At 45.8% G+C, this 13,698-nt stretch overlaps 1 protein-coding gene across 2 annotated transcripts; it reads right to left on the bottom strand.

Annotated features, from left to right (window-relative positions):
• Nucleotides 1–5,932: 5,932 nt before the first annotated feature.
• Nucleotides 5,933–12,255, bottom strand: CTLA4 (cytotoxic T-lymphocyte associated protein 4). Of its 2 annotated transcripts, XM_036928112.2 has the most exons (4): nucleotides 12,026–12,255; nucleotides 9,052–9,399; nucleotides 8,482–8,591; nucleotides 5,933–7,149 (listed from the first exon to the last, which is right to left on the bottom strand). In XM_036928112.2, the coding sequence occupies exons 1-4, from the start codon at nucleotides 12,132–12,134 to the stop codon at nucleotides 7,045–7,047; spliced, it is 672 nt and encodes a 223-aa protein (XP_036784007.1). In that variant the 5' UTR covers nucleotides 12,135–12,255; the 3' UTR covers nucleotides 5,933–7,044. The 2 variants fall into 2 exon arrangements, with proteins under 2 accessions (XP_036784007.1, XP_036784008.1); XM_036928113.2 differs by lacking the exon at nucleotides 8,482–8,591.
• Between the last annotated feature and the right edge of the window lie 1,443 nt (nucleotides 12,256–13,698).

Genomic DNA, 13,698 nt, shown 5'->3' on the forward strand with positions numbered 1-13,698 from the left:
GAAGGACTCTTAATATGAACGAACTGACCCTCCAGAGCATCAGTGGCCAGCTGGCTTTGGGTCTTTCTTACCATATTGTTTCCTGCCACAGCACCTGCCTGCCAGATTAGACCTCCTCAGACAGTGAAACCTGCCGGAATAGAGGCTGAACCGACCCCAAGTTTTAGATGCAGTCTAGAGGAGTCTGCCTGCACTTGCCCTTCAGCGAGCTCCAATTCCCCGACCCCTGCCCCACCCAGTCCTGATTCCTTCCTTTCGCCACCAGCTAATGGTGAGAATCCAATGATCCTGCCCCAAGCCTGTCTGATGTCTGACTGAACAGAATGTCCTGCCCCTGGCTCTGAACTCAATTCTATGTACAGGAAGAAAAACCATGCTAATCCCTTTTCTATCGTGTGCTCCTATGGAGCACCAGGGCTGAGTGCCCAGCAAGCCCACAAGCACACCTAACTCCCCTTCCAGGAGACAGCCCTTCACTCCTGGACTCAGCTCTCAGGCCCTCCTTGAACCATTTCCTCAAGCACGAGTTGCAAATACTGTAAACACTCAAACTGGCACGAGGGCATCCGTGCCCCTCAGCTTTGCACAGGCTCAAAGTGCTCTGCAGCTCCCTGTGGTGCTCCCCCACCAGCTCTCCCGCCACCATGGTGCCCACCCCACACTGCACGATCTGCCCCCACCACCATCCAGCCAGAAGGAACCGTTGCCCCCAGTGCCCATTCCCAACCAGGAAGGTCTGCCCCTGTTTCTGATGCCAGATGTTCCCACACTTTGACCTCTGGTAGAGATTACTCCCACGTAGCTCCCTCTGTCAGCTCCCAGCTGGGTGGTTCCTTGCTTCTGACCTGGGCTTCTCTCAGTTTTCTATTTGGCCTGTGAAATTGGGCCCTGCTGTCCACAGAATGCTGGGCCACTTTATTTGCCATTTACTGGATCTTCAGGCCTCTGCCTTATCCTCCCGTTCTTTCCTTTGAAGGGACTTGTTGCTATTCTTCAGCACCTCTCAACCCCAACTCAGAGATCCTCCCTTCTCTTTACTCCCACCTCCAAGGTCCACAGATACACAGGCAAGGAAACCCCCACCGACTTCCACTAGGCATTACTCTCTATTACCTCCAGCCTGTTTGGAACGTGTTATAACCCATTGGTAGAGAGCACGTGACAGGTTAGGTGAGGATCAGAACCTCCCACTGGTTTATCAATGATTTCCAGCTCCATCTCTGCGGAAGACCCAAGGCAGCCGGCAAAGCTGCTGCACTGACTGCAGACCAGGGACGGGGAAATCAGCTCCTGCTGAAACTGTGGATTAAAACTGTTGGTCCACTTTTAAATGTCTTCAACTTCCTGTTTTCCTCTCTCTGGTCACAACTCTTAGCTGCTAGAGCTAATCTCACAATGAGCACCTTCAAAAACACTTTAAGAACACTTGCCAAAAGAACATTTGCTTGCTCCAACACCCATTTGTAACTCCCGTGATACATGCTTCACTTCTAACACTTCAATCCCCATTCACTTCCCACTTTGCCCTTTTCCTTTTGCAGGTAGCACTCAGAATTCAGGTACAGTCATTTGAAAAGAATGTGGGCTTTCAAATTCAACACCAGTTCTAATCCTGACTCTGCCACTTCCTAGCTGTGTGGCTTTGGGCAGGTAATCAAGCCTCTCTGAACCTTCATTTCCTCATCTGTAAAATGAAGATGATGGCGGCAGCTCTTCTGCAGGGATGGTGTGAGAGTTACTTGAGCTAAGCTGATTTCCTTTCCCTCCTCCTCAGAACAAGCAGCTCATGAACTGTACCCAGCCTGGCAACTTCCTCAGTAGGAGAGCAATATGACAAAATACTAGTCTTCACTCACAGAGCCAGGCTTCCTGACCCTGAAGTCCAGTCATGGTTAAAGGTAACTTTGATGAGCTAGGGGCAAAAAAATGTTCACAGGAGACTAGAGACCCTGTCTGAGTGACAAGTGAAATACAAAGAAGGAAAGAACGACTCATTTCCAACAAGATGAAGAAAATACGCCAAGAAAGGGGAGAACAGCAGCCGGGACTAAAATGTGGTCAAGGGGAAGCAAGAAGCAAAGGGAAACATCTCAGCAAGTGCTGCTCCTGGGAAGTGATCTGTGTTGCTTTCTAAAATTTGAAATCGCCTCCCGAAATCAGTTTCCTACAATTCCTCTCAGAGACAGCCTCCTCTTTTGGTTCAAATAGATAATATCACATCATGCAACTAATATTGTGTTTTTAAAACACTGTTGGTTTCTATGGTAACCTGATTGTGTATGATCAAAAGAGTACGTATCGTTTCCCTGGGTGGTTACCTGACTTCCAGCAGAATTTCAAAGCTTTCTCAGCATACTGCAGGCATTGCTGACAGGCTACTGGAAGAGGTTTGCTTTGGGTTTTTCTCCACAGCATCCCTCTGTAGGATTGCTGAGGACAGGCTGTCTCCTGAGACACTCGGGCTAGTGCCCTGGAAGATTAAGGGGGAGACAGGAGAGGTGGAGCCAAAGCTACTGTCAGTGATAATGGTCACATCGAGGCAGTAACAGAGCAGCTGGGGTGGAGGTGGAATGAAAAGCAGATTTCCTGGGGGCAGCCTGGAGTGGTGGCAGTGACGCCCCAGAGGCAGCCTGGGAAGGACGGCCTCTGGGCAGGAAGGTTCACAGGGCCACCCACTGCAGCCTTGGTGTGAAACCTGCCTCAGACCTGTCTAGTGACCTGCTTCTCAGCCAGGTTCAAATCCTGCCCACTTTGTGAACCTGAACAGGTTTCCTCATGTCTCTGAGCCTTGGTTTCTTCTAAAATGTGAAAATAATTTCCCAGGTCCCTTCTCCAGTCCTAATCATCTGTGATGGTAGAATCCTGAGTTAGATTGGGAATTCTGTAAGTGTGATCCAAAAACTCACTGGAGAATTAATCCCCAGGCCCCGCCTCTGATGTTATACATGAGAAGCTTGGCATCTGGAACACTTCAATCTCCCTTTTCTCCAAAAGCTCCAGATAATTACTGTTCATAATAATGTAAGAACAGCTACAGCAGAGCACTCTCATGAAAGTGATGCTTTCCAAGAAGGGACTGAATGTCAGGCTCCTTGCCATTTAGACAGAATGGGTTGAACTCTCCTAAGAGAATCGTTTAGAAGATTAACAGCTGCCTCCTTTGTCAGACCCATTACACAAGACATCGTTTTGTGGGTTTTGTTTTTTTGGCTGAACCTGGCAAAACTACCTAAAACCCCTATCCCAGTCTATAGGCAATGACAAATGAGAAAAAAACGTCTAAAATAAAACAAGACTTCTCAGGCACCTGAGTCATGGTTCTAACCAGGTGCAGAGGTAAGGCAATAGGAACAACTTAGCAGAGAAAGCCATTTCTCTTTTGCTTTGAAATCTCCTAATGCAATAACTTCAATTTATAAATTCTTAAACTTCTTGACTGGCTTTGCTCCAGTCAACAGCATGATGACATCACCATTTTGCAAGTTCAGTCCCAAGTAAATTAAGTGGATATCAACTGTGGAGATGGAAGAAGGCTCAGAATCAGTATAAAAGCATAGTCACTTTCAGCAACAACCTACAGTTCAAAAAAGAGAGAATAACAATGAGAATTTGTTCCTTTCCCCCTCCTCAAAAAAATAAAAAAAGATTGAAGACTGGGTTGAGGTAAAAGTAGAATGTGGGGGGCGTAACAGCCAGCTGGAGTTTGCATTCCAAAGTCTTCAAAGTTTAGGCCAAGAGACAGACAGACTTACACATAGGCCTGTTGGTCAAAGGGGAAAGCGATTAGGCTGAGGCCACCTAAGAAAACACAGCCAGATTTTGTATAGAAGACAGTTGTCCTTCCCATAGTCCTGGATGTCCTGGCTCCCCTACTCTTCAGTGCAATTATTTGAGCATCTACTGTGTGCCTAGAGCTGTGATGACTCCAGTTTTGGAGAAGTTCCCACTCAAGTTAGGGAGAAAAGACACCCACATTTGAAATTATTAGAGATGAAACCAAGTATAGCTGTGAAACAGAAGGAGAAATTCATGTGGGCTTGAAGTGTCAGGGAATCTGATGGTGGAGGCAAGGCAGAGTTTGAGATGAGTCTTGATGTACGCGAAAATGAGGGATAAAGATATTTAGGGGTGAGAAATAGGGAAACGGGGAGTAGAAGATATGGAGTACCATGTTGGAAGAAAGATGAGCAGAGGTATGTGCTGAGAATTGGTGGGAAGTGAGGCTGGCCCAGGGAGCCCCTGGCAGCTCTGCCCTGCTCCCCTCTTCTTTCCCATTCCTATGAGACCAGTGGTTCCAGGGAGAAGGGTTACAGTGTCCAAACTCCCGCTCCTAAGTGGGGGCCAAGCCCTATTTAGATTAGTGGAGTCTTGAAGCTTCCCCAGGACTCTGATCCCTGGGGAGACAGTGATGAAGGCTGAAACGCCATGAAACAGCTGGTCCTCCAGCTTGGGGACAACAGCCCTCTCTCAGTATTGCAGGTAAAAGATCTATCCTCCTAAGCCAAGTGGGGATTAGAAGAGGCTTTCATCTGGTGTCTAGGTGCCCCCCTATTTGCTTTCTCCCCTTTCAGTGGAGACCTGAATCACAGATTTTCTTGCCCATTTCTTCTGCCATAGGGGAAACTTCTTTGAGCTAAGAAGTATTTTATTTTTTTCCAGATTGAAACTGAGTGAAGAGAGCCATGATTAACTCAATGAATACTAGTGGTAGAATTTCAGGTAACAGTAGAGGAGATACTAAGTTTATGTAAAATACTGCATTGTCTAACAGTGTCTGAAAGATACCTCAGAGGTCCCTTGCCTAAGGCCCTCCCTGTCTTTCAGATCTGCCATCAATCATGGAAAAGGATGGTCTCTCTAAAGACGTTTGAAGGAGTACAAATGGTATCACGCTGCATGTGGGGCTCCTAAACTCTTCTTTCTTCATGGCTTCCAACCAAAGGCCAAAGGAGCAAGAGGTACAGCCTTTCACATAGTAGGAGCTTGTTCTAAGTCATTGCTATTGCCGCATTTTGAAAGTCATATTCATTTTTATTTAACAGATTTTCATGGAATGCTGACTATGTGCTATCTCATTTGCCTGTTAGCACTTGCGGGGGTTGGGGGGAAGGTAAAAAAAGAGATAGAGCGATAGTGAGCAAGGAAGAGGGGAGAGCTGCCTGTGCAGTGATGCCCAATCCTGGCAGGTATGAGAAGCCCTGGGGGGTTTTGTTGGAAGAGCAAACTCCTGGCCCCATCACCCAAAGACTCTGATTCAGTGCATCTGAGTTTAAGCACTTGAATCAGCGTTTTTAGTAAGTGACTCAGTCGATTCAGTTACAGGTGGTCTCTGGCCACACTGAGACAATAACAGGATGTGGAGGTCAAGAATAAGAAACCTTGAGGGGAAGCCAGGCAGGCTGAGGCTACACACTGGTTAACCAAGAATCACAGAGGGCTCAGTGGGCCAGGACCATGCCTGCCTGCCGAGAGCAACATAGGTGTATGTCCCCATGTTTGTGAAATAGTCCGTTTGGAAGTCACAAGAAAGAACTCCATGTGCCATGGAAATAGATCATATGGCTGCAAGCAACACAGTTAACAACACAGAAGTTACCATGACAACTGCAGTCTCTGCCCGTTGAGCTGAGAAAGATGTGGGGAAGAGAGAGGAGGTGAGGAACCTATGCTAAAGAGTGTGCTGTGTGACATAAAGGACTGCCCTATCTGGACTAACCCTCATTCCATCTCAAACAGCTGTGAAGAATGCACAAGGACAGAGGAAAAATTCCTTCCCAGAATGTCCTGCAGGTAATGGCTGGTGGACAGCTGATTATGAAGCATTATTTTTCCTCTGGGTTTTTTTCTGTTTGTCCTCAGTATTTCTAATGTTGGAGACTATATCAACAGCCAAATGAATGAAGTGAAAACAAAAACACAATACTCAGACACAAGGAAGATAAAAGACAACTCTGGAAAACAACCACCACAGATTTTTATTTAATTAAAAATATTATACATGTTGTTGCATTTTCATGGAAAATATTGAGTTAAAAAACACCAACAGTGTTAGTTTTCAGAAACCTTCATTACCCCATTCTGCCACCTGCTGCCTTTTCTGTCCATGGCATTAACTGTGCTTAAGGAATCAGGGACCCCGTGGACTGAAATCCCTTGAAGTTCATACCTACAGGACTCCTGGAATGAGCCACTTCTTGACAATGGTGTTCTATCCAGTTAATTCAGATGCCACCAACTTTGGCTTCCTTGCACATCATTGAAACGAGCCAGCATAAAAGCCCAAACACATGTCAACACCAATTCAGCCCAATGTGTCTGCAAGAATAGGTTATGGCCTCATTCCAGTTTCCAAGCCAGTTAGCAAGTGACCTTGTATTCTCCCTGGTGTATTAGTGTCCTGAGTCCCTCCACAGAACTTTCCCAGAACCCATGGTGGGAAGACACTGCCATATAGTGTTTATATTCAAACCATCAGCAAATACACAAAAGCACATGTGACCCCCATGCACAATACTATCAGATAAAAAATGTATATTGGTACAATACAACTTTTGGTATCACTGGCTAAAATACAGCCATATGAGTATTTGTGAAGTCCTCTTATAATTATACATTTGTTAAGAAAAATAACACGGCATAAAAATTTAACTTGAAAACATCATTTCAGCTACACACGTCTCATGTAAGCACAAGGTGTGTGCAGTAGGTCCTCTCCCTTCCTTTGCTTCCTCTGGACTAGACCATTCCCTAACATATCCTTGATCCCATGATCCCACATCGTAATGCTACATCCCCACATTGCTCCCAAGTGATGCTTTTACTAAAAGTGGGTCTGATGTGACAGAAACATCCTGGCTCCGTTTCTAACTCCTTTGCTTTAAATTGTAGTACATTTAATTTGGCTTCGGCATCCAGTTTAGTAGTAAAGAGAGATGAATCCCCCCAAAATACACAAATAAATGAAAACAGCTGGAATAGCAAAAAGTCAGAATTGCTTCAGCTCTTGGAAGCTGGAAAGTGTTCTTTCTTCTTTATAAGGGCGTCTCAATTGATGGGAATAAAGTAAGGCTGAAATTGCTTTTCACATTCTGGCTCTGTTGGAGGCATTTTCACATAGACCCCTGTGGTAAGAGGGCTTCTTTTCTTTAACTGCCAAACATGAAAAGGAACAGTAATTATTATTGAGGAATACAGAAACCATTTCTAATCATAATAGGACTCAACTAATATTTGGTTCCTACCCTACAGAAAAATGGTGGTTCACAACATACAGAATTCTAAGTTCCAGGAGATTTTCCTGATTCACCTATTATGATTCATTTTAGATAAATAACTATGCTAGTGATGTAAAATAGCAATCATTTTCCCTGACAGGAAGATTGGAGAAAAAGACTTTGAGAAAGCATTCAAAGAATGCCCAAAATGCTTGTGATAATTGACTGGCTCTTGTCTGTGAGGGGACAAGCTTGATAAGATGATAAACTTTAGTTATTCTGTGTAAGAGCTGTATTTCCCTCTCATCTCCACTCTTCATACATTTTTATTACTTTTTCTCTGTCTGCATTAGTTCCCAGTTTTTATCACCTCTGTAAATGGAGGCCTAGACTACTAGTCTGTGTGGTCATTTGTAATGAATGAGGTAGGAAGATGCCACAGAAACAGAGCAGGTTGAGTAGAGGATTTCAGAATAGAGTATGTGTGCGTGTGTGAGTGTGTAAGACAGGGCAGAGGAGAGGGAGAGACTGAAGGAGAAAGAGGGAGGGGGAAGCAGGGAGGTGAGGAGAAAGGGAGGAGGGGAGGGGCAGGGAGGGAGCAGCTTGTGATGACACAGCCAGGCAGAGGCAGCTGAAAGGACTGTCAGAAGGAAATCCTGACAGGAAGCCTGATGGCATGCCTCCCTCTCTTCCCCCGGCAACTGCAGGAAATACATTGCGATTCTCATTCACTGGGCTGGAGGGGAGGGCAGGACTTCCCACTGAAGTAGACTGGGTGGGTGCCCAGGGAGCCCCATATGGGTGTTCTGTGGACAGCTACAGCTTGGACAAGGCAGGCACAAATGGGATGGCACCAAGAGGTGGCATCCATGTGAAGCAGAGGGACATTAAGGGGGAGACTAAAAGCCACCCAGGTGGTCCTCTCTAGCATTTTGCCCCACCTAATCTTGTGTTTCAGGGTTATTAAGTTAAGTATAATTTTCTTGATGATAAAGAGCAAAACAGCTGCCCTATGGTGTTCAAATGGTTACTCAAACTGAAACCCTGTTCAGAAGCACAAAAACATTCAAACACAGTATCTAAAATATTAGTCATCCCGAAACCTCAAAGGCCAATGCCAAGGGTTCTAGTGTGTCTTTACCACTGTCCTTCCTCTTCTGCATTTATTGCTCCATCTCAAGAAAACTGAACTGAACAGCATCCTTCGGTCAGTTATCATCACTAACGTATCCCCACCGGGACTGTGCGTCGTCAGCATTGTGCTCACCATTCTACTCAAGGAAACAGCTGTGATGAGGAAGCTGTAGAAAAACAGTCCTGAGCTGACTGCTGCAAGGACCCAGAGGAGGAAGTCAGAATCTGGGCACGGCTCTGGATCTGCAACGAAAAGCAAGCAGAGTTTCCTTGAGACACCCTTTAAAATATGGGGCTACTGCCGCCAGTGGAAAAAAGAAGTTTGAGCCCCAGACCTTGAGGTCCACCCCTACCTAGTCCTGCCAGCCCTGGGTAAGTCCAGCTATCAGGGCTACTTCCCAAGGAGTGTTACAACAAAGGCCCAAGGCCGAACTCCACGATGGCTATCACTGCAGAGTGAGTGCCCCAGCCTGCAGGTAGAAAAAACTCCCTCCCCAACCCATTTTATTGTATAGTCAGAAAGCTGTTTGGATCGTTACTCATACTAAGTAAGCAGAACTACCATGAGATATGCCAGAGAACTCATAAAGAGAATTTCCATAATCCTAAAAATGAACCTCCTGAAATTTAAGACAAAAACAGTTTTCACGCAAAGAAGACAGGAATGCTGAAGGTGTCAGCTTAGTGATATGGCTCTGCTTACCAATGACGTAAATCTGGGTTCCATTGCCCATGCCTGCATAGTAGGGTGGTGGGTACATGAGCTCCACTTTGCAGATGTAGAGCCCTGTGTCTATGGCCCTCAGCCCTTGGATGGTGAGGTTCACTTTGTTTCCACTGGAAGTGCCAGTGCAGGCGGAATCATCCAGGAAGGCCAACTCATTGTACACTGTGTATGTCGCAGCGCAGACTTCAGCCACCTTGCTGCCAGCCTGCCGCAGAACTGACACCCGGACTTCGGCAGCTTTGCCTGAAGGCTCATACTCACACACAAAGCTGGCGATGCCTCGGCTGCTGGCCAGCACCACTGCAGGCTGGGACACGCGCATGCCTAGTAGGGGAAAGCCAAAGGGGGCTCAGTGAACTCAGTCACCCACAGCCAGGCCCCGGCCAAACCAGGGGCCAGGGAAGGTTTAGCTTCGATGGGCACCCTTCAGCTCTGCCTGCCAGGCCTTCTCTGCCCTCTAACAAACCCACCGCCCACCCCTCCCCCTCCCCTGCTCCACCCACCCCAGCTTCCCCTCCATCTCTCACTGTCCTGCAGCTACTCTCCATAAAGGAGGTGCCTTACTGGAAAATGCTTTCTTGAAAGCAGTTGTCTGGGGCTGGAGAGCATTGATGTGACAAACTGAAGGCCTGGCTCTACCATGAAATACATGGTTTGGGGCAAGTCGTGCCTCCCCAGTAGCCTTCATTCGCCTTCACATGCAGTGAGGGGCGGTGAGATCAGATGATATCAGCTGATATCAGGGGTACTAGAATATCTCTAGTATTCTAAGGTGCTAACGGAACTTAGGAACTCTGGTTCAGGAACGATGATGAGTAGTAGGGGTAATTTTGGAGGCTGGTGCACAGAAACTTTCCTTATCCATCAGAGCGTACCTCACAAACCCCTGCCATGTTTACCTGGCCCTGTACCTCTATCGCCCACGAGAAGCTGAGCCTTGACTCTCTGTGCTGGCTGCCTCTTCCCTGGCATTGGTCTCAGAGACTGAGGGATGCTGCCAGAGAAGGAAGCCACAGAGCAGAGGGCTCCGGGTCATTTCCTCTGGAGGCTGAGGCAACCCTGCTGTGAGCCTCTGTGGGCTTCCCCTGCCCCCGCTACTCCCTCTTCCGCTGGCCTCTCTCCTTCCTTTGAGCACTTGGTGCTCCTTTGTTCTTTTCCCTCTGGCTTCTACAGGAAAAAGGAGGCCAGCCCATCATAGCAAAAAGGCTCACATCTTATCAGACATAGTGGCCTCATGTCAAATTGCTTTCCTGTAACTGACCTGACCTCTCCCCAGTTGATCATACAAGCAACACCCAACACTTGGATTGAAACATGTCATTCATTCTGCTCAAACCCTTTGATGCCTTTCATACTACTGATTGAATATTATTCATTTTGTTTGTTTTTACAATGTCCTCCTCCAGGACCCAATCCCGACCTGTCACTCCAGCTAGAGTTGCTGGGACACTTCCTGCATGAATCACTCTACACTGAAGACACCAGTCATTTCCCACAAGTACCTGTGTGGGGTGACATGTGTCCTCAGAAGAGGGGACAGTATGGCAACAGCCAATGCCATGGTTAACCCAGCAGCCCTGGCTGGCTGGACAAGTCTCCTTCCCTAACCCCTGCTGTGTCTGTCAGAGATGCTCTCTGAGGAACCTTCTAACTCCTCGTATCATACTTCACCATGTTCTGCCCTGTATTAAAGTTGTTTGTGCCCTGATCACACCTCCCTCACTTCTGCCTTTATAAACCCCTGGGAGTAGCCATTACATCCTGCCCCAAGGCTCACTCCATCATCTTTATTGTATTGACTCTAAGCCTAAAGAAGAGCAACTTTCCTGGCCTCCACTGAAGGGAACGCCCCATTATCACCATGAAATCTGGTCACACTTGATTTTCCAGGATCTACCATGGGAGGATCCTAGTCATGGGGAAAAAATTCTCTAAGAGGTAATTGTAGTACTTTTTCTAAGGTTATTTAGTCTTTACCTGTTCAAAACGTGTAAAATAAGAAAATGTACATAAATATTTCTTATCTAATAAAAGTTAAATCATTAAATACCTTTTGGGCACCTACTTCATACAAACCACATGGTTTTTTAAATGAGAAGTTCTTCAAAGAGATTAGGTTGTAATTCACTGGAAATGCTGATCATTTTGTACCTTGTAACAAACCTGGTATCACCCTCTAAAGAGCTTTATTTCATCTGAAAACTGCAGAATCTGCCTCTGAAGTTCACAGGTAGGTCCAGCCACAATTAAGTATTTTATGCCACACAGACTGATGGCTTACACTTCTTTCTTCCTTCCTTCCTTCCTTCCTTTCTTTCTTCTTTCTTCTCTTCTTCCTTCCTTTTTTTTTTTTTTATAATTTCAAACTGCTTTCATGTCTTACATAATGAGCTAACTAGTTTATAGAGTTAAGAGGACTTAAAAACTTGAGTAAAAAAGGCTTAAATTTTAAACAAGCTGACTAGCTTGTTTATAAAATAAATTAGAGGACCTCAAAGCCTTGCATTGGGTAGGAAAGAAACTCCCCATGATTTGCTTAAATCAATGTTGTTGTTTTTTAAAGGGAAATCTTGAACTCATTGTAATTCCAAGCTCAGATGTATTCAGGACTGTGGGTATCTTTCCTCTCCTAAGTCATTTAATTTTACAGTGTTTTCTTCCAATCTGATTGAAGTGTCTGAAATTGCTCATGTCTTCCAAACCAACTCAGATATAATCATTAAGCTGCTATTCAATGCCTGGAAGGCTGTTCTGAGTTGTATCTCTGCTCATTTGCTTCTGCCAGCTGCCCCCTCTCTGCCTTTGATACAGAGCTATCCAAACCAGGAGACCGGAGTTTTACCTTTAGCTAAGGCTTTGCTATAAATCACTGCCCTTGAATGCTGAAAGAAATGAAACCCAGGTGGGAGAAACACCTCCTCCACCTTCATGCTCCAAAAACCTCACTCACCTTTGGAGAAGACGGGGATGAGGAGAAGAGAAAGCAGGGCAGTACAGGGCCCAGTCCTAGACGCCAGATGCAGCCGAGCCCAAGGCCTCTGGAATCCACTGCAAGCCATGGCTTTATGGGAGCCGCACTCAGACCTTCAGGAAGCAGAGCGAAACCTTCCAGGACCCTGAATCTTTGACATGTGTTTGAACCCACACAGAATCAAGGACTTTATATAGCTGGCTTTGATCCCAGGTATGTACTACACATGTGCACATACAGAAGGCACCTGAATAGAAAGCCTTTTTGTTTTGGTTTTACGAGAAAGGAAGCCGTGGGTTTAGCTGTTACGTCGAAAGATAACCTCAAACACTCAAAGTAAAACTGAACAAAACAAGCCAATCCTTGGATGGAAAATGCACTCAGCTTGAAACTGAAGCCTCTTGTTCACTTTGAGGATAACTGAATGGAGACTTGGAGAATTCCCTGGAGTGCAAGCATCTCCCTAAGCCCCAGTTTTATCTAATTGTCTGGGCATCTGGGCATCTTTTACCACACAACTCATTTCACTGACACCCCTAAAACTGCTAAGCTTCTTGTCCTCTGAGCCCTTGAGCTAATGACAGAATCAGTCTGTTGCCATCATTAATAAAAGCTCTGCATGCCACCTGTGAGGCACTATGCTTTACAGATAAGAGCTTATTTCAGCATTTTGTTGAGAGAAAATACCAAAATCATAAGAAAGAAACTGGCCTGCCTCTGGCTTTGCAGAGTAGGGAAAGAATTCAAGTGTTCTTAAGAGCCTTAACTCAACAAAGACAAAACAGAGTTGGAGAAGGTCCAGAAAAAGTCAACCAAAATGATTTAAGAGATTCAAACATTCCATAAGAGGATAGATGTTTTTTACCTAATGGGAATTTTTCATGCAGAAAATCCAAGAACTAAAGTTAAATATGACTGAAGTTCTTAAATTTGTGAAAGTTGCAGATAGGACAATGCTCATTCTATAAGAGAAGACTAACCATAGAGGAGCCCCCCACTTAAAACTGGGGAGTTTTCCTACATTTCAATGATGAGAGAAACATTTATTGAGAGCCTGTGATATACCAGAAATTATGTACACTTAGGAGTGAATTGTGACAAGTCAAAAGTATAGTTAATGCCTTAAGGGACTTCCAGAAGGTTGACGTGCAAACAGACAGTGAGGGCATGGATATGGTGTTGGCCTCGTCAGCCCTCAGTATGGCACAGGAAGCTCTGCAGAATATGGACCTATGCCCCTCATTTTCGCCATCTTCCAGCATTCGTCACATGCCTCTTCCTCTGCCTCTTTCAGGCCTCATCAGCTTTACCCAAACTGTTCCTACTGCCTTTTTTCTCCCACGCTCTTGCCTTATCCTTCCTGTCATCCTCCAGGAGTTAGTTAAGGTGTCAGCTCCTCCAGGAAGCCTTGCCTGAGACTCTTTTCTATATTCCTCAGCACCTTATCTGAGCCTTCAAACCCCAGCTGAAATCAGCTGGCAATCACAACCCAGCGGGCACTTACTAAGGGCCAGATCCCAGGCTGGACACTGAAGATCCAGAGGTGAAAAATGTATGCTCCTGCCCTTGAGAGGAATGCACGGCAGTGGCAGGGGCAAGACAGTTAAACCCGTGATCACGACAAGCGATGGAACTGGATTACTGCACAAGTC

Source organism: Manis pentadactyla, chromosome 6, assembly GCF_030020395.1.
Source record: "Manis pentadactyla isolate mManPen7 chromosome 6, mManPen7.hap1, whole genome shotgun sequence".
Classification (NCBI taxonomy): domain Eukaryota; kingdom Metazoa; phylum Chordata; class Mammalia; order Pholidota; family Manidae; genus Manis; species Manis pentadactyla.

Excerpts from the sequence above, each read along its gene's own strand:
- CTLA4 (XM_036928112.2), bottom strand. The coding sequence starts at position 12,134 with ATGGCTTGCAGTGGATTCCAGAGGCCTTGGGCTCGGCTGCATCTGGCG. Across the intron at positions 9,400-12,025 it reads CATCCCCGTCTTCTCCAAAG|GCATGCGCGTGTCCCAGCCT; the intron begins GTGAGTGAGGTT and ends TTCCCCTACTAG. Across the intron at positions 8,592-9,051 it reads AACCCAGATTTACGTCATTG|ATCCAGAGCCGTGCCCAGAT; the intron begins GTAAGCAGAGCC and ends TTTTCGTTGCAG.